Below are 27,143 nucleotides of genomic sequence, written 5' to 3' on the forward strand. Positions count from 1 at the left end.
TTTTATGACTTTCACCATATTCTTCTTACATTGACACTTCCCCTCCTGCCTTCCTTTTCCCTCTTCAGTTCAAAGTCTGTTGCCAGTTTAACTAGAAGCCCTGAAAGGAGGAAACATGAATCAGACTCATCCACTGAAGACCCCGGTCAAGCATATGTTCTAGGTCAGCACTGCCACACTTTCCTTCCCCCCAGAGCTCCTGCTCCTAGTGAAGGGAGCAGATCCTTGAGCTGCCGACCTGTTGCTGTGAATTCTAATTGCTCAGACTGTGAATACTTAAAATGCCTCAAGTAGAAGTCAGTCCCTGACTGAACTTGGGACTGCTTCATGCCAGTACTGCTTAGCTTCCTCTTGGTCACGTGGCCATGGGCATCCTAGCGAGTACCTGGGCCTTGCACACAGCTCTGCACTGCTTTCCCTGGCCGCCTTCCTATAAGCCTGTGCGAGCGGGCTCAGAGAGTGCTGTGTTTTCTTTTTGAAGGATAGGTTTAGGTTTCTTTTAGCTTAAAAGGATTGGAATAGCCTCCAAAACCTTTGATAACTTTGTGAAAACCTCTATGGTTGATAGATGGCAATTTTTAATTAAGTTTTTTTTTTTTTTTTCAGATTTTGCCAACTTGTTACTTGGGGCCTATTAATTACCTAGGTCTTGAAATTGTGTGATTCTGGGTGATGTGGTATACTCCTATAATCCCAGCATGGAAGGAGACTGAGGTTATAAGATTGTGAGTTCAAGACCAGCATAGCAAGCCCCTGTCCCTATTAAAGGGGTGTATGTGAAAGTGTACCTACACGTGTGTATGTGTATGTATACCTGAACACCACCCTACGTTGAGTAGTTCTTTGCCTTGTGCATCTTAAAAGGAAAATCCAGTGAAGCTGTTGTCAAGGAGAGTAGATATTTGAGCATAGAAAATTGAACTGTTGCTCAGCTAAAGAGAGAGGAAGAGGATCCGTCCTCTTGTGTCATCAGAGTCTACTGATTCCTCTCCTTAGACCACAGTTTGTCCCTAGTTACCAGGTGTTAAAACTTCGTTTTTCAGTTTGTAGTTGGATTGGGGATACATAAAATAAATGAAGTCACAGGAGAACTCTTCATTGTAGTTGATATTTATGGCAAGCAACATGACTTTGTGGATGGAGGCATTCACATCTTTCAGAGGTTATACTATCTTCAGTTTTGAATCAGTGGAAAAGACTGAAGCAGATAAAATGCAAGCTTATATCCCATAGGATAAACCTATATTGAAATTTAGGGTAAGAGAGACTGAGCATTGTAGGAAATGATTTTTTAAAGTATGTTTACATATAATGAGATCTCATGAGCTGTAAGATTATCCCATTTGGAAGACTTCATTCTCCATGGAAAACCTGTGATATCAAGAGAGTCATAGCTGTCCCACAGGAAAGCCTGGATAGCCTTGCTGTGGGTGTGGCTCATAGTCCCAGCACGTGTAAGGAGGAGAAGGGTCACGAGCTTAAGGCCAGTGTTGCCTGTGTCGCACGTGTGAGGCTAACCTAGGCTATATAGGATCAGAAATGAAATAAAACAAACCTATCAGATCTATTTATTTTCTGAATTTTTTTATTTTATCCAGTCATTGAATATTACATTTTCTTTTAACATTTGGACAAGTATTTTTGAAACTCATTTCATTATAAACATTTCATGTTGATATATCTAACTGTCATTATCAGAAACAACACATTTGAGTTTAAATGTGTGGCCCCAAACAAGTTAATAAGCTTTATTATTTAGAAATAGTATGCCCTTTGTGATAAGACATTTCTCTCAGTGTAAATCGAAGAAAACATTGCTGCCTTAATGTTTCATTGATTTTAGTGGAGTTTTCCGAAAAAAAAATTTTTACTTCTGTAGTTTCTGACCATTTTATAAAATGTCTAATAATTTAATTTATACCACAGGAATGGCTTTGCCTAGTTCTGGAAAATCTTCATCCCAAGTACCCTTTAAAGACAATGGTAGGTTTACAAAATGTTTTCCCTCATTCCATCATATTTTTTTTCTTTTCTTGTTCCTTACATAATGATCTGGGCATAAGCGTGGAGACTTCATTCCAAGCCAAGACTCCAGGCCTTGGTCACAGTTGAAGACTGGGGTGGCAGTGTGATGGGACCTGTGGTTGTGGCTGTTGCTGATGCAGGAATGAATGGGAGCTTAGGAAAGGACCCTGCTTGGAAGGCTGAGGCAGTGGCATGGGACAGAGATAATTTCGAGGTGATCTGAAGGGGATGCTTGAGCTAAGTCGTTCTGTTGTTTCTCAGATACCGAGGGACTATACTCAAGACCTCACAGGAGGATTTTCTCAAGAAGACAGTAGAGATAAGCATTTCAGATGGAGGGCACAGTCTGATTAGAGACTGGAAGCATGCAAAAATAATAGCAATGTTGTTGGTGAGGAAGCATATGGGGTCAGCATGAAGTTGGAGCACACAGTGGGACCAGTTTTAAGTCTTGTCCTGAGTATTAGAAGACTTTATTAAATGTGCATCTTCCCAATTTAGACACTAAGAAAAAGAGCTGTAGGGAGATGGCCGACTGTGGACAGTGACTTGAGTCTATATTCAAACTGTTTATAGTTTAGATTGAAAATGTTTATCTTACTTGATCTTTCTAACAGCTTTATGGGTAGAAAATAGTCCCATTATTATCTACCTATATATATATGTATTACTCTGCTCAACTCTTACCCTTAAATCCTAAAAGCTGTATTTTTTTTAGAATTCCTTTTGAACCTTCCCAACTGAACTCAATTAAAACTGTTGAGAATTAAGTGTTCAGCTAAGCAGTAGTAGTGCACACCTTTAGTCCCAGCACTTGTTAGGCATAGGCAGGTGCATGAACCTCTGTGAGTTCAAGGCTAGCATGGTCTACATAGTGAGTTCCAGGACAGCCAGAGGTACATAATAGACTGTCTCAAAAATAAATAAATAAATAAATACATACATACATACATACATACATACATACATACATACATACATACATACATACATAAAGTTCTCTTGGTCCAGAGTAACATAGCCTGGTCCTTTATCCAGTATCAATCCTAATTATCACCTTATGGCCAGTTGCTAATGCCAGGGGTAACACAGTGTTCAAGGAGAAATGAAATTCTATAGTACATACTAGAACTTGTTCAGATGTCAAGGCCATTGTGATGTCAAATGTTAATTTTCCTGTTAGTAAGATTCAGTTAAAATACCTGCAACATGATAATTAAAAATGGAAGTCCAAAGTGCCCTTAAAAACTGAGCAGACAGGAAAACTCACTAGATGCATAAGAGGTGTAAACTGAGGAATGAAAGGAACCTAAATGTTTATCTATACCAAGCCTTTTCATTCTATGGGTTGTGTGGGCCTGATAGATGATACATAACCAACTGTCTGAACTACTATGTGCTGACACAGAAATTACAGAATATACTTTCCATCATAATGGTTAGCAGATGAAATAGTGTAGCAGAGTGGGGTGTGGTGGTGCACATCTTGAATCCCAGCACATGGGAGGCAGAGGCAGGCAGATCTAGGTCCAGTCTAACCAAGGGACACAGTAAGACCCTGTCTACAAACAAACAAAGAATAGAACAACAGTTCAAAGAACTGCTTTTATACCAATATGGTGCCACTGGCCCATTAGCCCCAAGATTTGAAGTAGGTCTCTTCCCTGGGGTAACATTACCCAAAGCATCTTCTCATTGGCTCTTCCAGTCAGTCAGCCTGAGGCTGCCTAATACAGGCTAGGGTGTAGTTTATGTCTCAAAGAATATGTTTTCCTTGCCTAGAAAGCAGTGGAAACACTATCCACTTCCTAAAATCTGTCTCAGCACAGCGTTGCCTTGTCAGAAGAAAGCCGTGCTGTTTGTAGGTAAGGGAACTCATCATGAGTGTTCTGACTAAAGACTGCATAGCTCCCACAGGCACTTCTGAGAGATGAGCAGGCCCTAGTGCAAGGGCTCACACACAATCCTGTCACTGGTTCCAGGGAGACGTGACTGGGTATAGCACAGGCATGCTTACTTAAAGAACTGGAAATTTCAAGTTAAGATTCTTTACTTTTAAATAGTTGAAAAAATAAATGCTGTGTTTATAATACATGATAGTAGGAAAAGAGAACTATTTGGGGGATTTAATAAGTCCTCCTTATATTCATGCATTCGTTTGTGTTTGTTTTCATAAAGTTAAAGTAACCCAGAACTCTCTTCATAAATGATGGACACAGAGACTCGGCAGCCCTGGTCGTTGACTAGCACTGCAGATAACTTGATTTACACAGGCACAGCATCTGTGTACAGAGAACTGAAGGGAGCCCACACTCGGCTTGTACGGATGCTGAAGTGTTAGCACCTCCACAGGTGATCCTGTAGACACCACCGAGGCTGAGCAGAGTGTTGAAAATGGGGTGGGGGTGGGGGTGGGGTGCAGCAGAGCTGCCTTCCATTTCTAATCAAGGATTCCTTCAACTCCTGCTGCACCATCTACTCGGGAGCATCCTACCTGCTTCCTTGGCGTCACCTCTTTCATGCCCAGCAGGAAGAGGCCGTCCAGGCTGTCACTCTGTAGCGCTTTCTGGGACCCCTCTATAGTCCTGACACCTGCTTTTTGAATGCAGACATTTGATTGACATATTTTCCCTTTTATTATGAATGTGGGTTTTTTTTCTGACATTATTATTAGCAGTCTGTTTTGTGCTAAAGCTAGAGCTTGGCCTCCTCACACTTGCTAGCAGGTTTCATATCCATTGCCTTGCTTTATTTCTTCAAAATGCCTAATGATGGGTGCTGATATGAAAGTTGCTCAGTAGATATTTGAAGGATAGTAGACTAACCAAAATGAATAAGTGCTGAAGTCACAGTCAAGAATCTTTGAGTAAGCAAGCTCTGATGTTTCTAATTAGGGAGATACATGTGCACGCACGCACACATACACATATGCACAAACGTACATGCGCGCGCGCGCGCGCGCACACACACACACACACACACACACACACACACACACACACACACCAGATGAGTGTTATGAATAATTAATCCTGTTACCAACCTGTTAGAGGTGGAAGTGAAGAAACTACCTATCTTCTTTGAAAGAATGCTTAGTGACTCTTCACACATACCTCATAAGACCATTCATAAAACTGACAAGAGGCAGGACTACTCTGTATAAACCAGATGGACTTTTGCTTCAGAATTGTGAGAAGTTTCCATTTAAAACCTTGCAGGGTTACACACCTTTCTATTCTTAAGCCACAGTAAACAAGAGAGTACCCTGGAAACCATCATTTCCCCCAGTCTAATTTTTATTTTATCCTGCCCATACTGCCAGGGAATTCGTTTTTCTACTAACTACATGCATTTGGACTTATCAAGTGCCACAGAATGATGAATCTCATCAGTTTCTAAATCTCCAAATTCCTATGCACCAAGAGTTTAATTCTGAAAATTGGAGGGGGCGGGGGTAGAAAGTTCAAAGCGACTCACTGTGCAATTGCTTTGCAGTATACTTTGATTAGATCTGCAGTATCTTCTTAGCACCTCAATTAAGTCCTTTTTTATTTCAGCCATTACTGTGACCGCACTCTTGTTTGCTTTACTTTGTTTTGGGGTCTTGCTCTAGATTGTTTTATGTTTGTTCCAACTGAAAACTAAAGCTTATTGCCCATTTTAGGAAAAGGAAGGGAGGCTGCTTAGACAGTGTTGTCAAAGCTGCTCAGGAGACAGCTGACGCATTTGTCTTGGTACTGTCTGGTATACATGGATCCTCGTAGTGTTGTCCAGTGATGTTCTGTGTGATGTCATCAGGAAGTTATCAGATGCCACATTGCTACTGCTGTTAGCGATGACCAATAAGTTCTAGTTGTAAAAGGACGTGTGAGCTACAGACAGGTCAATGTGTTAAGATGGCCCTTCAGACACGAGGCTAAAGTCACTGCTGACAGGAAATAATGGTTCTGGTTTCCTTGGAGTAAAAGAATTTATTTCTAGACTTTGAAGTGTCGATTTTTATTCCTTAGGCATCAGTACATTTTGTGTGTGTCAATTCCTATAACATATTAACACTAATTTCAATCCATGCCTGGTCTTAGATGTCAGAACACACAGCAAAAAAGATCCGTGCTGAGAATGGTTTCAGTTATTAGAAAAATGTGTGTAGAAGTTTAAGGAATTTCTGGTTTATGTTTCAATGGAGACATAATCTCTGGGTTGTTTTGTGTGTTTGTTTGTTTACAAAAAGCATCAGTATTGAGAACAATATAGACTTAAACTTAAAGATTCAATTTATAAAACTATCTTTCTGAACGTTAAAGCTTACCACCATGCTCACCTTCATACACAGACCAGTTGACTCTGCAGTCCGTATTAACAACTCATTTGTGTGCATGCCTGTGTGTGTTTGCATGCATGTGTGTATATGTGTTTCTCTATGTGCTTGAATTTTTTAATATGCTTGACTAATGTGGCAATTAAATGTTGTAATTTATTGGTTTAATTAAGATGTTTGCAAGTGATAAAAAGTAAGAAGAAATTAGAAAAAGCAAATTGCATTTCAGATGTTGAAATTTATCTAGATAATTAACTTCCCTGACCTAAATGTTAAGTCATTATTCTGGAGAGTGACAGCTATAAGATGAAGAATGTTAAACTGTTTATTCCTCAACTGCAGATGATGGTGGGAAACCTTTAGAGTGTAGATGTGATAGACTGGTTGTTACTTTAACATAAAATCCCCACAAAAGGTGGGTTTTAAAAACTAAATCCAGTTTATTTTTATTACTGTTTTATTCAGGTGTTCAATAATAGTATTTTACTAATTTATAAATAATACATCAACATATTGGAGGGAATTCTTTTTTAATTTTTTTTAGAGACAGGGTTTCTCAGTATAACAGCCCTAGCTGTCCTGAAACACTCTCTGTAGACCAGGCTGGCCTTGAACTCACAGAGATCTGCCTTTGTCTGCTTCCTGAAATTTTTATTTTTTACAAATTTTATTTTTCCTTTATGTGTATGAGTATCTTACCTGCATGTATGTCAGTAAAGCACATGTATGCAGTGCCCCCAACAGCTACCACATGGGTGCTAGGAACCAAGCCCAGGTTCTCTGCAAGAGCAACACATACTTTTTGCTGTTCCAACTCTTCAGGCCCTGAGAGAACATTTTAACATGACAATTGTCTAAACGAACCAGCCTACTGTGAGGCAACAGAAAGGTGAACTCCGAACACCTGATGGTCCAGTGCTCTGCGCTGCTGTCTGCCTGGCTGGCTCTGAGCAGGGCTCGAAGCATTTGTCCCCCTGAGCTGCAGAAGCTCCCTTGTAGACGACTACAAACTGTTTTAAGAGGGACTGTTTAGAAGGAGTAAATGTGGTGCAGTTGCTTATAGATGATAAATCACTATAAAATGCTAGTAACTGTGGTGACCTGAAGTTCTATTTTTAAGTGCTCAAGCAGATCCATTAATACTTTGTTACTGTTTAAATTAGAACGAGCTAGTAGTCCTAATGCCGCAGTTTATTCTGTCTGTTTTCTTTTTAAATTGCAAACTCTTCATAGATACACTGCACAAAAGATGGAGCATTGTGTCTTCACCAGAAAGGGAGATCACGCTGGTGAACCTGAAGAAAGACTCAAAGCATGGCTTAGGTGAGTCGCCATGAGAATCCACGGGAGCGGGAAGCAGCTCTGGGCCCAGAACCGCTGGCCACACTTTCCTCCTTCTCTTGTTTTTGTTTATCTACTTCTCAGTTAGCACTCAGACAAGCAGGTTTCACTGTGACATTTTCTAACATGTGGACCATTTGATGTGCTGCTGCTTGCCCCTTCCCTGCCCCTTCCCTGCCCTTAACCTATCCCCCTACTCCCCCCAACACCCCCCCCCCCGTGTCCCTCCCCCCCCACCTCTGACCGAGATGCTGACTGCCCACTTCCGTCCACCCTGCTCCACACCCTGGTCACCAAATGCCAAAGAAAATGTTCAGTGAATACTTCTCACAGACTTAATCATTTTATCTTAGCATCTGTATTTGTTTCGAGTGAACAAATCATGAGTCATTAAAAGAACCAATATCATAAAAAAAAAAAACCTAAATGTTCTGTTTTACAGGATTTCAAATTATTGGTGGGGAAAAGATGGGAAGACTGGACCTAGGTGTATTTATCAGTTCAGTTACCCCTGGAGGACCAGCTGACTTGGATGGATGCTTAAAGCCTGGTACTTCACATTTTGATGATTTCCTGTGTGCTTTCTAATACATGAATTTGGACAGAGGGCAAAAGTAAATTTAAGCAAAGCAAAAATGATGAGAAAGGGTGGAATTTCTAAGATTTACCATGAGTCTTGCATTGTTGTTGAAAATACTGGATTGTGCATTTTTCAGGAGACCGCTTGATATCTGTGAACAGTGTGAGTCTGGAGGGGGTTAGTCACCATGCTGCAGTTGACATTCTGCAGAATGCACCTGAAGATGTGACACTTGTCATCTCCCAGCCAAAAGAAAAGCCATCCAAAGGTAATGCTGTGGAAGTCCCATCGTAAGTACCTCAGTGCCTGGCTGGGGAGATGCATGTCAGCTGTCTATTTCCCTTCTGGAAGTTCCACACATGCTCGTCCTGGTGCTGCAATTCATGCATCAGTATAACTTCTTCATTTTGAGATTTTTTTTTTCTGTATCACTTGTCTTCAGTAGTTTGAACAAAAATGAATTTAGTCATGTAAAATTGATGTCATTTGTTTTTCCATATCTTGTGTGTCCTCTCTTAGTCCCGTGAGAATTAGGCCTTGCTGTCATTATGTGATTGATGTAGTTATGTAATACTTACTGTAAAGTCCTGTCCAAACATCAACTTTATGAAAAGGAAAATGACAAATGAGAAATTTAGTAAAACCAAAACCCATATTCTTGTTGCCACTTAAAGAATAGACGGTAGTCTCCCTCATCCTGCCTCCCTCATCCTGCATTCATCACACAGAATTACTATGAGTATTGGTGAGGACAGCACATGGGGGGGGGGGGACGGACAGTGCCTTAGGCACTAGCCAGGCACCAGCCCACAGTCTCCACTACCCAGACTCCCACCTTGACAGAGAGCAAATGGTGAAAATTAAGTTATGTGACTAGTACATTTCAGGTACATATCAAGAATTTAAGTGTCCAATTTGACTGTCATTATTAATTATATTTTTCAAAAATATCAAAATGCTAGGTATTATGTAAGTTACTTTCGTTCTTGAGATACCTTAAGAATATGTTAAAGAACTTAAAATTAGACCTGGTATTGTGGCCTGTGCCTGTGAAGATGAGGCAGGAGGGTTGCCACAGGCCTGAGGCCAGCTTAGACGACGTAATAGTTGCCAGGTCAGCCAGGGCTGCATTGCAAGACCCCATCCCAGCAAACTGGAATGAAAGAAAAAAAGCATTGAAAATAGTTGAGGTAAATTTTAGGTATGATTTAGATGCTGGGCTAAAAAATGCAAAACCAAACTTTCTTGCACTGTGCTGTGGCGTAGTTTCTTAATTCAGGCTATGGTTTGTTTGTTCTTGTATTTAGTAACTATTATACGCGTGTATATGCATATGTATGAAGTATGTCATGCACATTTTAAATATTATAGAAGCATTTGTTTACTATAAACACTGCACACTCCAGCACATGCGAGAGCCTTCCACTCTTAAACTTCCTCATCTCACATGAAGGGTGGAGGCTGCAGTTGGAAATTAGTGCAAACCTCTGAGTTCCAAGCAGCCAAGGGCTCTCTTTTTATAGCAGAATGTTGAGCCCCATTTTTCTCCATTGCTTTTGATGGGGGTGGGGGTGAATTCAGAGTAAATGCATTCCCTTAACTCCTCCTCCAAAGGAGTTTAATTTCTTTTAACCGACGTTCTATAAAAAAGATGTTCATCTGTTCAGGGATCTATTGAGTGTGTAGAATGTACAAGATAGAAAACCACTGCCTTTGTGGAAATTAAACTTTTGTGGGGGAGATGAGTGTAAAGCCCCCAGTAGACACATGTGTGGGCATGACTGCTGGGAGAGGTAGAGTTGACAGAACGGCCCTTGATGGGAGAGCGTTACCTGAGACGGAGACCAGAGAAGGGCTGTTTGTTTGTTTGTTTGTTTGATCCAGATTGAAATGTGATCATGTGAACTTGTTCTTCAGAAAGCTAGATTAATTTTATCATGATGTGTCACTACTCTGTAGCATCACGAGTGTCACTTAGAAAAAGACAAAAGTCAGACAAACTACAAGCTTCACCAGTATGTACTCCAGGCTTTCTTTCTCAATTATGTCACCAAAGAGAGAGGTCTTGTCTTGGTCTGTTGTATGCCACTGTAACTGAATACCCTCACCCGGTTTCTTCTGTGGGGACAGTAGTCTCACTTTGTAGCCAGCTTTGCCTGGAGTTCACTATGTAACACAGGCTGTCCTGAAGCAGCGTCCTCCTGCCCTCACTCCCAGAGTCTGCCATTACAGGCATGTTCCACCATGCTGGGCACAGATCAGTTTCCCACAGCTGTGGACACTGGAAACCGAAGGTCAAGGCACTATGGCGTGGGGGTGGGGGCAGGGGGGACTTCTTCGTCTCATGGCAGAGGTTGTGCACAAGAGATGCTGGAGTCGCAGTGAAACCGTGCTCACACTGGCAGTGACCCACTCGTGGGGGTGGAGAGCCGTGTGGTCTTAGCACGTCCATGGTAAGCTGCCTCAGTCTCCAGCACGTGCACTTGAAGGACACATTCATATTATACCAGTTCCCTCCCCCTCTCTCTGCCAATTTCTTTAAAGGGACGTATTAAAATGAAGGTAATTTATGTAAATCACAAAATATGTACTAAAAATTGGCTCCATTTCCTGAAGGAAACTGTCTGATGTATATGTTGTCTTCTATGTTGTTGGTATTTGTGTGGCTTATGTATGTATGATAAATGTAGAAAACACGTACATGCATTTTTACTAAAAAGAAAATATTTTTACACTAGTCTGTGATTCTGTATCTTGGATTTGTATGTACATTCGGGTTTTGGCAGGTGCTGCCAATTTGATTTGCAGAAAGTTTACCAATTTTGAGCTTCATGAATGTATCCACCTTCTTTTTTATTAATAGATTCTCTATTAGATTCTATGTAGATTCTCATTCTACATATCAACCACAGATCTCCTGTCTTCCCTTCTCCCCCCTCAACTCACTCCCCCCCCATTCCCACCTCCTCCAAGGCAAGGTCTCCCATGGAGAGTCAGCAGAGCCTGGCACAATCAGCTGAGGCAGGTCCAGTCCCCTCCTCCCTACACCAAGACTGTGCAAAGTTTCTCACTATAGGCCCCAGGCTCCAAAAAGCCAGCTCATGCACTGAGGACAGGTCCGCGTTTCACTGCCTGGGGCCTCCCAAACAGTTCAAGCTAATCAGCTATCTCACTTATCCAGAGGGCCTGATCTAGTTCCATGGAGGCTCCTCTGCTATTGGTTCACAGTTCATGTGTTTCCACTAGTTTGGCTGTTTGTCCCCGTGCTTTTTCCAGTCATGGTCTCATATCAATTGCTTATAGAATCCGTCTTCAAATGTGGCATTATATTTTATATTTTGAGAAATATTATAATTCATTTAATTTTTTGGGCAATGGGGTCGTTCTTTTAATCCCAACACTCAGTAGGCAGAAGCAGGCAAATCTCATGAATTTGGCACCAGCCTGGCCAACATAGCAAATTCCAGGCCTTGTAGAAGACATAGTGAGAAAAACCCTGTCTCAAAAAAATGTGTGTTTGTGTGTGCGCGTATATGTAGGCATGTGTGTATGTGTCTGTGTGTGAGTGTATATGTAGGCATGTGTGTATGTGTCTGTGTGTGAGTGTGTATATGTAGGCATGTATGTATGTGTGTGTGTGAGTGTATATGTAGGCATGTGTGTATGTGTATGTCTGTGTGTGTGTGTATATGTAGGCATGTGTGTGTGTGTGAGTGTATATGTAGGCTTGTGTGTATGTGTCTGTGTGTGAGTGTGTATATGTAGGCATGTGTGTATGTGTCTGTGTGAGTGTGTATATGTAGGCATGTGTGTATGTGTCTGTGTGAGTGTGTATATGTAGGCATGTGTGTATGTGTCTGTGTGTGAGTGTGTATATGTAGGCATGTGTGTGTGTGAGTGTGTATATGTAGGCATGTGTGTGTGTGAGTGTGTATATGTAGGCATGTATGTGTGTGTGTGTGAGTGTGTATATGTAGGCGTGTGTGTGTGTGTGTATGTGTATATGTAGGCATGTGTCTGTGAGTGTCTATGTAGGCACGTGTGTGTGTGTGAGTGTGTATATGTAGGCATGTGTGTGAGTGTGTATATGTAGGCATGTGTGTATGTGTGTGTGTGAGTGTGTATATGTAGGCCTGTGTGTATGTGTCTGTGTGTGAGTGTGTATATGTAGGCATGTGTGTGTGTGAGTGTGTATATGTAGGCATGTATGTATGTGTGTGTGAGTGTGTATATGTAGGCCTGCGTATCACTTGACGTTGTTCTCTTTGTTGGATCCTAACTTTTAGTGCCTTCTACTCCCGTGCATTTTGCCAATGGGATGAAAAACTACATGAAGAAGCCTTCCTACATGCAGGACAGTGCTACAGACCCTTCAGAGGCCCAGCCCTGGCCACGGGGCACCCTCAGACATGTCACAGAGAGTCCTCTTGGGCTCTCTGGGGGCCTGCGGGAAGGAAGCCTCAGCTCCCAGGACTCCAGGACCGAAAGCGCCAGCTTGTCCCAGAGCCATGTCAACGGCTTCTTTGCTGGCCACTTAGGTGACCGAGGCTGGCAGGAGTCACAGCATGGCAGCCCATCTCCATCTGTAACGTCCAAGGTCATGGAGAAGATTTTCTCTGGCAGTAACCGAAGCAAAGCTAAAAGGCCAGGCATTTCTGACACAACTGAGCTCTCTGATCACGGTGATTCCGACATAGATGACGCCACTTATGCCAGCAACCAGGATCATCCAACATCGCAAAAGGCATGATTTAATTTTAATGCTTGGGGGTGGGCATCTGTTGACTTAACTGCAGAAAAGTGATACATCTATCAGAGAGTAGTATAACCTACTCAGTGTTGGCATGACTGGCGAGGAAGAGCAGCTTGGATCTTCAGCTGCTAACTGCTGCTGCATTCAAAGCCAACTTGCAGAGAAGCAGAGGCTTTGAACACTAACCCTGAAATAGCTCTGCTAGATTAGGACTCATCTCCTGTACGTTAGTCATCACTCACATATTTAACACGTGTCAGTAAGAGAACTCTGAACAACTGCGTAGGAATAGTTCGTGCGATGGGCAGTTGGAGTTGCCATGGAGAACCTAAGTTCTGGGGTGACAGCAACAGCAATGGAAACAGCTCATTCCAGAAATGAGAGGAAAATAAGTTCACATTGGCAAGAAGGTTTAGAGGACAAGTCATAGCTTTTGTTCACTAAAAACGCAGTATTCCTCACAAGAGCCTCTGCCTTCAGAAATAAGGCTTAGCTATTGCTCCCTTGTTTAGACTGAATTTGCAAACATGAGCAAAGTAAGTTAGGTTCAGTCTGCTTCCCTGGTGTACACTGACTTTTAGAGAGCGTGGGCGTACTTCACAAACTCAGGGGCAGAAGAAGCAGGGCCACAGGCTCTTCTTCCAAAGCCAAGTTCTACATGGTTCTAGGATTCCCTCTGCCTTGGCTAGCTTCACTTTCTGATGTGAGTTACCTAGACCATAAAGTAAGAGTGCCCTGAACTGAGAGTGTCTGGAAGGTCGCCTGGCCTCTGTGCTTTTGATATCTTCTATTTCTTAATTCCTTGCTTTAAAAGAAAAATTTCCCCCAAAAATACTTGTTTCCACTGACAGTTCATTTTGTCTCTACTTAGAAATCTTCTTTTGTTTGTTTGTTTTCTTTGTTAAGGAACCTTCCTCCTCAGTGAATACATCCAACAAAATGAGCTTTAAAACGCTCTCTGCATCACCTCCTGAGCCTGGAGATATCTTTGAGGTTGAACTGACTAAAAATGCTAACAGCTTGGGAATAAGTGTCACGGTACTGTTTGCCAAGGTTTTTGAGTTTTCTCTTCTTCACTTGCAGAAGTTGGTTGTAGCCCAACTTTCTGGTTGAATTATTTTGCTGCAGATGGGACATTTGTCAAATGTTTCCAAAATCTAAAAATTGACTGTCTTAAAACTTTTTTTTTAGTTTGTACACTGCTCTTTTTTCTTGTGGTTTAAAACATTTGACAATTGCCTCTTCTCCATACAGTGCAGAATATGACATTAATGTCTATTTAGGTTTCCTATGCACCTGACAGTTTCTGCATGAGTGTTGCTGTCTCTTTCACCTATTCCATGAATAACTAAAGACCATGGTATTTATGTGTTAATTCTCTCCAAAGTATTTACTACCTTGTTTAAAACCTTTATTAACACATTTAAAACCTTAAAATGAGAGGTTTCAGAACTGTGCATGTATCTTTAAGTTAATGGAGATATGTACATAAACTATTATTTTATTATTTTAGAATTTTATGTTATTCCTAAATTGCAGCTTTATCATTTATCACATTCTAAGAGTGACATAAAGCAGTTAATAGCAGTGAATCAGCACTGTAACATACTGAGATCAAAAGCCTACTTTCTTCATTTAGACTATAGTGCTTCCCTCTAACTCCTAGTTTCATTATAATTGCATCATTGTTTTATGATGAAAGAATAATACATTTTCTTGAAAGGTAGAAAACAGAACTACTAGACCTTTCTTATAGCATTTTTAAAAAGCTTCTCAGAGGATCTGAAGAGGTGGCTCAGTGGTTAAAACCACTGTCTTTTCTTCCAGAGAACCCAGGTTGATTTCTCAGCACCTACACGGTAGCTCACAACCATCTCTAACTCCAGTTCCAGAAGATCCAACACCCTTTTCTGGCCTCCTTGGGCAACATACATAAGCCAGAACACTTATACACATTAAGCACAGAACTACAACAAAAATTATTTAGCCAAGTGGTAGTGGTACACATCTTTAATCCCAGCACTGAGGAAGCAGAGTAAGGCGGATCTCTGTGAGTTAGAGGCCAACCTCATCTACAGAATGAGTTCCAGGACAGCCATAGTTACACAGAGAAACCCTCTCAAAAAAATAAAACACAAAAATAGGAACCCAAACAATAAAAACTGGATACACAGCTTTCACCTTTAGCCCAGCACTCGGGGAGAGAGTTGGACTCCAAGTCTTACTGATTAATCCAGCCCAGGCAGTGGCTGCCATGTCCAGAGAGAAACCCTCAACATTGACCTCTAGCCTAATGTGCACATGCACACATATAAATGTGCACTTGCATACACAGGCACACACACAAGCACACTCTTTTCTACCAAAGTCTGTGTTTGTTTGCTTTAGATTTTTGGGTTTTTTTTTTTTTCTTTTGTTTTGTTTTTAGAGACAGAGTCTTATCCATGTGGCCCTGCCTGGCCTGTAACTCACTGCATAGACCAGGCTGGCCTAGAACCCACAGAAATGTGCTTGCCTCTGTCACCAGAGTGCTGGGATTAAAGGTGTGTGCCACTCCCAGCCTCTTCAGATAAAAGCAGCTTTTTCCTTAACTCAAGGAATTTGCTCTCAGATTCGCAGATGCACTCCAACGTGTATATATGCTGGGTATTTCTCAGTAATTATGTTCTTAACACTGATCTTGCATAGATGGACTTTGCTTTCTGCTTGCTCATAATGCATGACATAGAAAGGAGGGACGGGTCCTTATGTAGTCAAGATGCAGCTTATTGACTCTTCCTGAATTTAGTAGAGAGACGGAGGGAGGGAGGGAGAGAAAGAACAAACAAACTCTGCTCTTTGGGGAGCTTAGCTAACAGTGTTGCTGGGTGTTTAAATAAGTGAACGTGCTGACACTGTGTCACAGCTCTCTCTGATGGATCCAGCCCTCCCTAGTGCTCAGATGTGAAAGCACGCAAATGTTTTCATGCTAACACGTGCTACTTTGTCTTTTCTGTTTAGGGAGGTGTGAATACCAGCGTCCGACATGGTGGTATTTACGTGAAAGCCATTATTCCCAAAGGAGCAGCAGAGTCGGATGGCAGAATTCACAAAGGTATGATGTCTATATGGATGCAGAAATTACAGCACAAATACACAATAAATAAGAAATTAAGTCCAAGTGTGGTGGTGCACACTTTGAATCCCAGCACTGGAGAGGCAGGAGCAGGCAGATCTCTTGAGTTTTCAGGCCCCTGCATAGTGAGTTTCAGGTCATCCAGGGCTACATAGAGAGACCCTGTCTCTCAAAACCAGCAAGAATGAAAGACATTGCAGAGTTGGTAAGAACCTTAGAGTCATGTCAGAACATGCTCCGCTTTAAAGCTACGTTTTAGAAAACTACTTGTTGACACAGCAGTAACTCACCTTCCTGCTTACTCCTTAGCAGGAGAAAGTGGCTTCTTCCTGTTGAGCAGCATAGCACTGCTGGACAGAGGAGGAGTGACTGGCATAAGTGTGACATCACTGACTAGGTCTCTGAGACCTTGCTGGAAATGTGCTTCTCTGTCCTGTCCTGTCCTGTCCTGTCCTGACCTGTTACGGGAGGTCTCAAATAACAGACTCAGAAGCTTATATGAATTATAAATGTTTAGCCGATACTTGTTACTAACTACCTCTTACAACTTAAATTAACCCATATTTCTATCTATGCTTTGCCACGTGGCAGTACCTTTATTAGCATGGTGTGTTCATCTCCTGCTCCCTCTGCATCTGGCTGGCAATTTCTGAACCCGCCCTTTTCATTCCCATCATCCTTAGTTTGGTCACCCTGCCTATACTTCCTGCCTGGCCACTGGCCAATCCGTGTTTTATTAAACCAATTCAAGTGGTAAATCTTTACCATGTACAAGAGGATTATTACACAACACTTCTAGTCTGTGTGTTTATAGTTCAGCTTCTCTGTCTTCATGATCAAAGGCCATTGCTATAAAGTCATATAATTCTAGTCAGGCAGGTAGTGCATACACCTACATTCCTGCACTTGGGAAGCTGAGGCAGGGGTCCACACATTGTAGCCAGTTTGTACAAGATAGAGTCTCACTGTTACAGCCACTGAGGTTAATAGCATTTCCTTCTCACATTCCTTTGGATTATCAGGAATGCTTCAACAATATTTAATTCTCTCCTAAATTTGTCTGAATCTCTCCCCAAACAAATATGAAAAAAAACAACACTGGGTATTAAAAACCCTATAGAATTTTTTTTTTTTTTTTTAATGATTGACTTCTTTTAAAACAACTTCGTAACTTAACAGGTGATCGTGTGCTCGCTGTTAATGGAGTCAGTCTGGAAGGAGCTACCCACAAACAAGCTGTGGAAACACTAAGAAACACAGGGCAGGTAAGAGGTCATTTTGTCAACCTGCTAAGATAACTTAGAACACAGCAGTGTGGAGATAATATGAATCTCCTTGAGACCTGTCAACCAAGGCAAGCAGTACAGCCACTCGGCACTCTGAGGTTCATGCTGCTGTTTTCCTTCAGGTCAGGAAGCGCGTAGTCTGATGAGACTCTCCACATCTACACATGTCTAATGATTTTTCACTCCTACCATTTTTCAACCCAAAAGTTAAATTCATTGTGCTCAAATAACTTCAATCAGGACTTGAGTAAATTATTTGTAATGGTCTTTATAATTGCTGCCTGGTGACTTTCCCCCAGTACCCAAATTATCTATAATACACACACGTATTATTTATTTTATATACCTATATAAAATAAATGTGTATGTGTAACATATGTGTGTATTTGACATATTTTATAATAGCTTTTTCTCTTATTCTCATGCAGAAAATAATAAAAACTTTGAGACTTTCAGTTCCTTCCTTCTGTTCCTACATTGTTTTTCCTCTGTGCCTATATTTTGGTGTACCAAGCAACTAGTTACTTTATTGCACCTCCAACTGTACAAAGTCCTAAAACTTAATCCAGTTTACTGGTCTTCTCAGTTAATGGCATGCTATTCCATTTTCTCAGGTGGTTCATCTGTTGTTAGAAAAGGGGCAGTCCCCGACGTCCAAAGAACACGACCCTGCAAGCTCACAGTGCACCCCTCCAGACCAGGATGGCCACGGTCGAACCCCAGAAAAGACAGTGAAGAAAACAGCTCACGTCAAAGACTACAGCTTTGTTACTGAAGGTCAGGCCTTGCGGTTCAGGTCACGTCACTAAAATTCCAGCCCATTCAAACTACAGTGTTTACATGTTGGGTTAGAATTCATACCTCAGGATCTCTGTTCTTGTCAATTATAAAACTCAGGCAGCACCAGACTGACCAAAACACACTTGAAGATTTAGGTAAATGAAGTTGTGTCCGAATGTGGCCATTTAATAATGCCTTAAATAGCTGTCCATTTTTTTTACACACAGCAATAATTTATTCTGAAATGTTCATGTAGTTTGTGGATACATGATTCATGTCTCATTAATAACAGAACAGCCCTCTCACCTCAAATCGCAGAATATCAACAGCTACAGTACATCTAAATCTTAAATGAAATTTGGTAAGGAAAAACCAAGTGTAGATAATTGTAGAGAATGACTCCAAAACCACCTGCACCTTAAATTTATGTTTGTTTGTTTGTTTGTTTGTTCGAGGTCTTGGATTGGTGAGAAGATTTTACTCATAACTCAAGCTGACCTTATTACTCACTGTATACCTGTGTTGTCCTCAGTGTCCCAAGTGCTGGGACTACAGGCATTTGCCATCACATCTAACTAAATTTTTTATATTTCTATTTAGGGTTACCCTGTACAGGAAGCTATTTAGTATTTCCCAAATGCTGGACTTCTTAACAATGTGTCAGCCTATATAGTCATAATAATAATTGTAACAAGCCAAGAAATGAAGGCTGATGCTGTATGAGTTCTCATGAGGCTGCTGTGCCCTCTGCGTTGAGATCCCTTCAGCGGTTTACATGCTCTTAGAATTGATGACGGTGGTATACAGTAAATGTTCTTCTCTTACTTTAAATTTCTATTTGTTTCACAAATCTTAGTAACCATACATCAGTCCAAAACATAGACCATCCTATATTGGTGTTTTGACTATGAATTTAAAGATAATGTACCTTCTTAATCATATTCATCTTTACTTCTTTCTTTCTTTCTGTAAGTTTTTTTCTGTCTTTAATTCTATTAATGTATTTTATTTGTGAGAATTTTGTTGGAATGTCATTATAACTTCTCTGGATTAAAGTAGGCCTTACCAAAACATTGCAGTATCAACTTCTTTTCCCTCATTTTAAGCTAGCGTTTGTTTTGGTATTCTTTTTCCTTTTTTTTTTTTTTTTTAAGACAGGGTTTCTTTGTGTGGTTTTGGTTCCTGTCCTGGATCTCGCTCTGTAGACCAGGCTGGCCTGGAACTCACAGAGATCCACCTGGCTCTGCCTCCCGAGTGCTGGGATTAAAGGCGTGCACCACCACCGCCCGGCTTGTTTTGGTATTTTCAACGTCTCCCTTCATACCTGAATTTCCTTGTAGTTCTTCCCTCCCCCTTTTTTAACTTAATATACTCCTATTAAAAACATGACATTGAAACATACGACCCCACTTAGAGAACCTTGCTTTACAAACACTTCCCATTCAAGCAGTTAACTCAAGTTTTATGAATGGGTTTGGGGAGATGGCTTAGTCCATCAGTGTCTGCAAAGCAAGCATAAAGTTCTAATTTTGGATCTCCAGCACCCGTGTGGAAACTGGGCATGGTGGACACATCTAATAATAATTGGTGGCCAGAAATAAATCAGTGAGTTCCAGGGTCTGTGAAAGACCCTGTCTCAAAAAATAAAACAACAGGTGGAGAGTGACGGAGAAGAATACTTGACATCATCCTCTGGCTTTCGTACATAAACTCACACACACACTACACACACACACACACACACACACACACACACACACACACACAGATCAGAAATTAAGAAAGATTTCCGAATGATAGGAAGAGAGTCTGTGCTAGTGCGGTAAGTTCTGATAAAAGCATGCCGAATTAGGCTACTTTAAAAGTGCGTATAAAAGTGTGTGTTTGTATATACACACTTGATAACATTGAACTTTTCATTTTTGTTCCCTAGATAATACATTTGAGGTCAAACTGTTCAAGAATAGCTCGGGCCTAGGATTCAGTTTTTCTCGAGAAGATAATCTTATACCAGAACAAATCAATGCCAGCATAGTAAGGGTTAAAAAGCTCTTCCCTGGACAGCCTGCTGCAGAAAGTGGAAAAATCGATGTTGGAGACGTCATATTGAAAGTGAACGGAGCCTCATTGAAGGGGCTGTCTCAGCAGGTGAGCCAGGACGGCGGGACAGGAGCAGTGTTCCCGTGATCTGCGATGGGCCAGTGGGTGAGCTGTCCTACTTCCTACCGACTTACCTCTCTTCCTCTGCCATCTCTTCTCACATGCCTCCAGGAAGTCATATCTGCTCTCAGGGGAACAGCTCCTGAAGTGTCCTTGCTCCTCTGCAGACCCCCACCCGGCGTGCTGCCAGAAATTGACACTGCGTTTCCGGTAAGGTCGTTGGTTGCTGCTTTCTGTTGCTGTGGATTATCAATCTGTGGTGTGCTAAGCAGCAGGTGCTGGTGGCTGCAGTTGTTTCCTCTGGGTCTGGTGTGCTGGGCTTCGCACCTCAATGCTGAACGAGGAGCCGTCATCTTGTGTGTGCCATCCGTTAACTTTCCACTCTCTTCTAATTCTGAACTTCTAGGGAGCTTGAGTTTCAGGAATTTGTTTTCTAAGCATGGTGGACTTGTCAAAGCAGTAAGTTATACAGGTTTTGTGCCCATCTGTTCCTAAGCTAAACAAAGAACATCTCTTGCCATTTGGGTCTGGATAAAGTTGAGAGTTAAGCAGAATCTGAGGTTAATGCCATGCCCAGCTTCCGCGGGGACCTTCTTCCTGTGGCCTCCATCCGTGCAGAAGCCCGTGACGTGTCCCAGGGTAGACTGCGTAGGTGGAGGGCTTGGCCCTGCATGGGTCATCTCTGTACTCCCTGAGGGAGGAAGTTGAGAGCCGCGGCTGCAGAGGCGTGCAGCGAAGGACATGTCTTCTGGGCATGACATGGCCATCGCACTGTGAAATCTCCGCAGCCCTGGTTGCCTGCACAAGACTGGACCAGCCGCCTGTCAGTCATAGGTGGGAGGGGCTCACGAGGCCCCACCCCTCCCTGAGGGGCTGTTGACAGCTGATGCTTGTTTGGTGCGCGTCCAGCTGCTGAAAAGTTGTCCGTGCCCCATGAGTGACTTCCCACTCCTGCATGGGCAAGAAACTAATTGAACTCCAGGAGTCCTACACAGAAAGATGGCGCAGAACTAAAATGAGGATGTGCTGAGGACAGGGTTCTAGAGCAGGAGGGCGGTGAGAGAGGATTAGAGTGGAGATGACTAAAGCTCAGTACTGGAAAGCAGGAAAAAGTCAATGAGAATTGTTTTATCACTTAAAAAAATCAGAATCTAGAAAAGGGGGCTGTATTTATTTCTTCTGTGTCACAGTGATTTAAGGATCTACAAATGTATTCTGATGGTGTTTACAAGAAAATCTGCCTCTGGCCTCAGCTTGAAGGAGTTCTCCTCCCAGTGGTGTCCTCTGGTCTGGAAGGGAGAGGAGCTTGAGCCGGGAGCGCTCACCCTCATGTGGGGGTGGAGGGGGTAGGGGCAGCAGGGGTGGGGGCGGCAAGGGGGGACCTGTGAGGACAACATAACAGCAAAGTGCTGTTCATGAAACTCATTAGAAGTGGCATTGGAAGAAAGCATGTTGAGGGGGCCAGAAAGAGCACAGACCACCCTTGCGGAGTTCACCCACCACTCCTCAGCTCCAGCTCCAGGGAACCTGATGCCTTCTGTCCTCCTCAGACAGACAGACAGACACACACACACACACACACACACACACACACACACACAGACACACACACACACACACAATAAAATAAAAGGACATAAATGAAGTTTGAAAATAAAATATAAACGAGTCTGGTGAGACGGCTCAGCAGGTAGGGCACTTGCTGCCAAGCCCAAGGACTGGAGTTCAGTCCCTGGAACCTCCTCCCTTGGTGGAAAGAGAGATCCAGTCACAAGTTGTCCTCTGACCTTTACTCATGCACTGTGGCTCTTGTACACTGGCACAGTTATACACACAAAATAGTAATGTGGTAAATGAACCAATGTCACTCACACAGTATTAGCAGTTGTCATTTTACAGTAGTTTTCTTTGAAGAACATAAATTATGGTAATGATCAGAAAGTTTATATTTTTGTGTGAAGTGCTGCTCCTTAGCAGGTTCATAACCCCTGATGGTTCCTAAAGTCAATGCATGCTGCCCCCTCTGATGCCCTTCCGTGTGTCCCTTCAGACTCCGCTCCACTCTCCAGCACCAGCATTTCTAGGCAGCAGTAAAGATTCTTCTCAGCCGTCAGCCTTCTCAGTGGAGCAAGGCCCCGGCGTGGCGGAGAACGAGGTGTCTGGCAGACACAGGGATCAGCGCAGGTGTCCCTCCAGGAGAGACAGCTCCAGTGACAGCAGCTTGAGTGGAGAGGACGACCGTGAGAGAGCTGCAGCCGAGCAACCAAATGTAACCCTGGCTGCAGCTTTGACCCAGACTCTGAGCAACATGAAGGCGCATGGTCAACATGAAGCACCCAGAAGCCAAGAAGAACCCACCCGTACCATGTTTTACCTTCCTCGGAAAACACCCAGCAAACCGGAATTTGAGAGCAGGTATTGCCCAAGCTGCAGTGTCCAGAGCAGCTGGTGGTGGCAGCAGCGGCAGCAGGACATGTTCTAAGAATGTGACATCTGGTGACTGGGGCCATGGCTCAGTTCCCAGCACCCGTACCGGACAGCTCCAGGGGATAGGGCACCCTCATACACATGCACATACACACACAAAATAAATACAGGTTTTGTTTTTGGTTTTTTGGGGGGGGGGTGTTTGTTTTTTGTTTTTTGTTTTTCTTTCGAGACAGGGTTTCTCTGTGTAGACCAGGTACAGGTTTTTGTTTTTGTTTTGTTTTTTATTTTATTTATTTTATAATACCATTCAGTTCTACATATCAGCCACAGGTTCCCCTATTCTCCCCCCTCCCACCCCCTCCTCTTACCCCCAGCCCACCCCCCATTCCCACCTCCTCCAGGGCAAATCCTCCCCCAAGGACTGTGATCAACCTGGTAGACTCAGTCCAGGCAGGTCCAGTCCCTTCCTCCCAGACTGAGCCAAGTGTCCCTGCATAAGTTCCAGGTTTCAAACAGCCAACTCATGCAATGACAGTTTTTTTTTTTAAGAATGGAATGCCTGTGGATTCAGAATGGTTGGTAAACAATGGCGGTTCGAGGTCTTGCTGTTGTGACTGACAAATTTAGTAAGCTCTCAAGACAGCCAGTGTTACCCTTGCTTCTCTCTTGGGCATATTTTTTAGTAATTAAGAAAGTAGTTTCTCACTGGGCACTGGTGTGAGGCAGAGGTAGGCAGATCTCTGTGAGTTTGAGGCCAGCCTGGTCTACAAAGTGAGTTCCAGGACAGTCAGGCTGCTTCACAGAGAAACCCTGTCTTGAGAATAAAAAAAAAAAGAAAGAAAGATGGGAGGAAGGAAGGAAGAAAGAAGTGTCTCAATACAATTTAACCAGAAAGAAAAGAAATTCATTTAGGTAGTGATGCTCAGGGAGATTATAATTACAAGGGGGGGACATGGGATTTGCAAACGGCGAGACCAGGAGACAAGAAAAGGGAAACGTTTGAAAGCACAGGCGCCTGCAGGGTAAAGATGCATCCACGCCTTGACTGTTGGTGGCTGTGTGTGTTTATGTCCAGCCACACTTGCCTGCATTCTCCCTCCTTCCTCCCATCTTGTCCCCACTTCCTTCATGCCCGTTTTTTTCATCCAGAGTGACCGCAGGAAGCAGTCCTCTCATCCCAGGTACTTGGAAGACTGAGGGAGGAAAGAGTCAAAGGCAGCCTAAACAATCTGCAAGACCTTCTCTCAAATTAAAAAAAATTACAGAGTAGCAGATAAGAACAGAGCACTTGTCTAGCATGAATAAAACCCCAAGTTCAGTCTCCACTTTTGGGAAATAAATATTTAAGTCAACAGGTAAATGACCACAAGCATGAGATGTTGTTCTTCTTTCTCCTTTTCTTACTGGGTTGAAATCCAAATTAGACCCCAGGTAACATTAGCTTCCATCTTGAATAACAACTCGGAGTAGAAAGTGTATATACTTAAGTCTAGCTTGTCTTACTGTCCTTATGTAGCTTAGAGAGCTTATTTGAAAGTTAAACCTGCACAGAAAACAAATAAATGGTAATACTAGCATATAGTAGACATTGAGTAAACCCATAGTGTAAAAGCTAGTGAGGACCTCACTCAAAACCAGACAGAACCATCAACCTGAATATTGACACTGAGATGTACCCACAATAACGCTGCTTCCTTTATCTCGGTAGTCATCCCCCTCCGGATGTGAGTCCTGGACAGATCTGTCAGTCCCAGTCAGAATGTGCTGCTTCTGACTCGGTTGGGAAATACTATACACATATTGCTTCTGAGCTGAACAAACCAGAAAACTTGACCACTTTGAATAATGACCTGGGAAACCACCTGGAGGATTCTGAGCTGGTGAGCTTCTTTCTCTATTACAGACAATAAAACAATTGTCATTTTTCTCAATGAAGGTATAAATGTATGTATGCTTTTGCTATCAGCTGGAGAAACAGCTGTGTTGTAGAGCAGTTCACGTTACACTTACTAAATGAATGACAGCCTTCTCTGCTGTTCCCCTGGTGAGAAATCCGGGGCAGATGAAAAGTATGTATGCTGCCCTGACGTCCTCACTGCCTTGCTGCCATTGTGGCAGACACCTGCAGACAAATGCCCTAATTCTCCTGATTCCTAGTAGCTTTGGCTCTACAGTGGGCTGCCGACTTGAGAAAACTGGGAAAAATTAATGACCATATACAAAACTCCTGCACAGCATTTAGACAGTGCTACAGACAGGTGCTTATCGTTTTTGTTTCTTGAATCTCTGTGAATTACCTATTGATTTTATGTGTGTGTGTGCATGTGTGCACACATGCATGTGGATGTGTGCTCATGTGGGTGTATGTGTGTGCATGTGGAGAGCAGAGGTCAACCTCAGACATTGTTTTTCTGGAGCCATCCTTTTTGGTTTTTTGAGACGGTCTCGTTTGTCTGGAGCTGGCCAAATGGGCTAAGCTGGTTGGCCAGTGAGCTCCAGAGATGAACTTGTCACTGCTTCTTCAATGCTGGAATTATAGGCATGCACCATCATACCTGGCATGTACCTACTGGGTGTGGAGGGATGGGGGCTCAAAGATGTGTGTGGATACATGCATGTGAAGACAGAGGAACAGTCCTCAGTGCTGTTACCCATAAGTGCTGTGCAGTTCCTTTGAAACAGGGTCCCCCACTGTCCCAGAACTCACAAATTGGGATGACTTGCTGGCCAGCAAGTCCCAGGGATCCCCTGTCTTCCCCTCTCAGCACTGAGACTATAAGTACATTTCGCCACAACCGGCTTTATGTGAGGGTCCAGCCCAGGCCTCATGCTTGTGTAGAAAGCACTTTCCTGACTAAACTCTCTTCCCTTCATGAGTTAGTGAGTTTCTAATACTTGAATATAGTTTTTCTTTGAAGTTTTTGTGTATATAACTGGAATCTTTACTCTGTAGTAATAGCCTTAAACTTTACATATATATATATATATATATATATATATATTATATATATATATATAGGCATTATATATGTCTATATATGTGTGTGTCTATATATATAGACATATATATACACACAGAGAAAGATATATATACTTTGAGAATTTCATACATGCATAAAATGTATTTTGATCACATTGACCTCCCCATTCTTTCCCCTATACTCCTCCCGGATCCATTCCCATCCGTCATCTCTACCCCAGCTCAAGTCTCCCTCTTTTTTCTAAATAACCCACCAAGTCCAGTTTGTGCTTCCCATGTACTCATGGATGGGGGCCATTGATGAGAGCAGTGTTGACCTGCCAGTGACCACACTCTTAAAGAAAACTGACTCTCCTTTCCTATCAGCTTGTCAATGGCTCCTCAGCTGGGGCCTCATGAATCCCTCCCTCCTCTCTGCTGCAGTGTTGACTGGCTTAGTCTTGTACAGGTCTTGGGCGGGCTACCACAGCTGCCATGAATTCATCAGTACATTGGCCCTGTCATGTCCAGAAGACACAGTTTCACCCCAGTCCTTCCTGACCTCTGGCTCTTAGAATCCTCCTACCCTCTCTTCCAAAATCATCCTTGGACCTTGAGGAAGGGGATATAATATAGGTGTCCCATTTATGTCTGAACACTCCATACACAGTCTCTGTTCTTTGGCCAGTTGTGAGTATCTGCATTAACTGTTTTTCACTGTACAAAGAAACTTCCCTGATGAGGTCTAAAAGGCACTGATATTTAGATATAGAGTTCACAAATGTAGAGGGAAGATTGTCTGTTTTCCAAAAGAATATCAGTAGATTGATATCTGGAACCTGCGAACACTCCAACGTTGTGTTCTTGGCATGATTTACAGTACTGGGCATGTGTCTTAGTTAGGGGTTTATTGCTGTGACGCTGTTGCACCGTGGCGTCTCCTGCCTTGCTGGTCACTGTTAGAGCTTATAGGCTCCCAGCTGGGTAAGGCTGTTGATGGTTTTCCCCCAGCAGCCTGCACAGCTCCTTCCAGTACCATGAAAGCTAGCCAGGAGGGAGGAAGCTTTCTTGTCAGTAGCGATGACGTGTCCATGTCCTGTGATAAGGTGTGGGGTGTCTTCAGCAACTGGGTCTTACCATTGAGTTCGGGTGGATAACCAAGAGCATTGCGGTAACTTGTGTTGTTCTGGGAAACAGCTCGTGGGGAAGTACCCAACACTTGGCACTGGACCTTTTTATTTGATAGTCTATGGTTTCTGGAAGAAGTATTAGCTTCACAAATTCCAACTAAACTCTTTCTTATGAAAAAACAACATGCACATATGAACTTTATAAAAAAGTAGATTTCCATACAGCTTTTTCAACATTCCTATGTTAGTTACCCCTCTCCTGTTCC

General features: G+C 42.6%; 1 protein-coding gene across 7 annotated transcripts in view; it reads left to right on the top strand.

The window, feature by feature from the left end:
* Ptpn13 (protein tyrosine phosphatase non-receptor type 13) overlaps positions 1-27,143 on the top strand; it is a 175,653-nt gene that overhangs the window by 116,249 nt on the left and 32,261 nt on the right. For 3 of the 7 annotated variants that reach the window (XM_076546808.1, XM_076546806.1, XM_076546809.1), the window contains 14 exons: positions 69-163; positions 1,927-1,983; positions 7,577-7,666; positions 8,127-8,234; positions 8,401-8,532; positions 12,551-13,008; positions 13,924-14,070; positions 16,018-16,111; positions 17,312-17,397; positions 18,033-18,195; positions 20,132-20,346; positions 20,470-20,568; positions 22,409-22,773; positions 24,497-24,668. In XM_076546808.1, the coding sequence (XP_076402923.1) occupies positions 69-163; positions 1,927-1,983; positions 7,577-7,666; positions 8,127-8,234; positions 8,401-8,532; positions 12,551-13,008; positions 13,924-14,070; positions 16,018-16,111; positions 17,312-17,397; positions 18,033-18,195; positions 20,132-20,346; positions 20,470-20,568; positions 22,409-22,773; positions 24,497-24,668 (2,281 nt within the window). The remainder of the gene's footprint in view (positions 1-68; positions 164-1,926; positions 1,984-7,576; positions 7,667-8,126; positions 8,235-8,400; positions 8,533-12,550; positions 13,009-13,923; positions 14,071-16,017; positions 16,112-17,311; positions 17,398-18,032; positions 18,196-20,131; positions 20,347-20,469; positions 20,569-22,408; positions 22,774-24,496; positions 24,669-27,143) is intronic. The other 4 variants (XM_076546807.1, XM_076546811.1, XM_076546810.1 and 1 more) reach the window with 3 other exon arrangements.

The sequence above is a fragment of the Peromyscus maniculatus genome, chromosome 10, assembly GCF_049852395.1.
Source record: "Peromyscus maniculatus bairdii isolate BWxNUB_F1_BW_parent chromosome 10, HU_Pman_BW_mat_3.1, whole genome shotgun sequence".
NCBI lineage: Eukaryota > Metazoa > Chordata > Mammalia > Rodentia > Cricetidae > Peromyscus > Peromyscus maniculatus.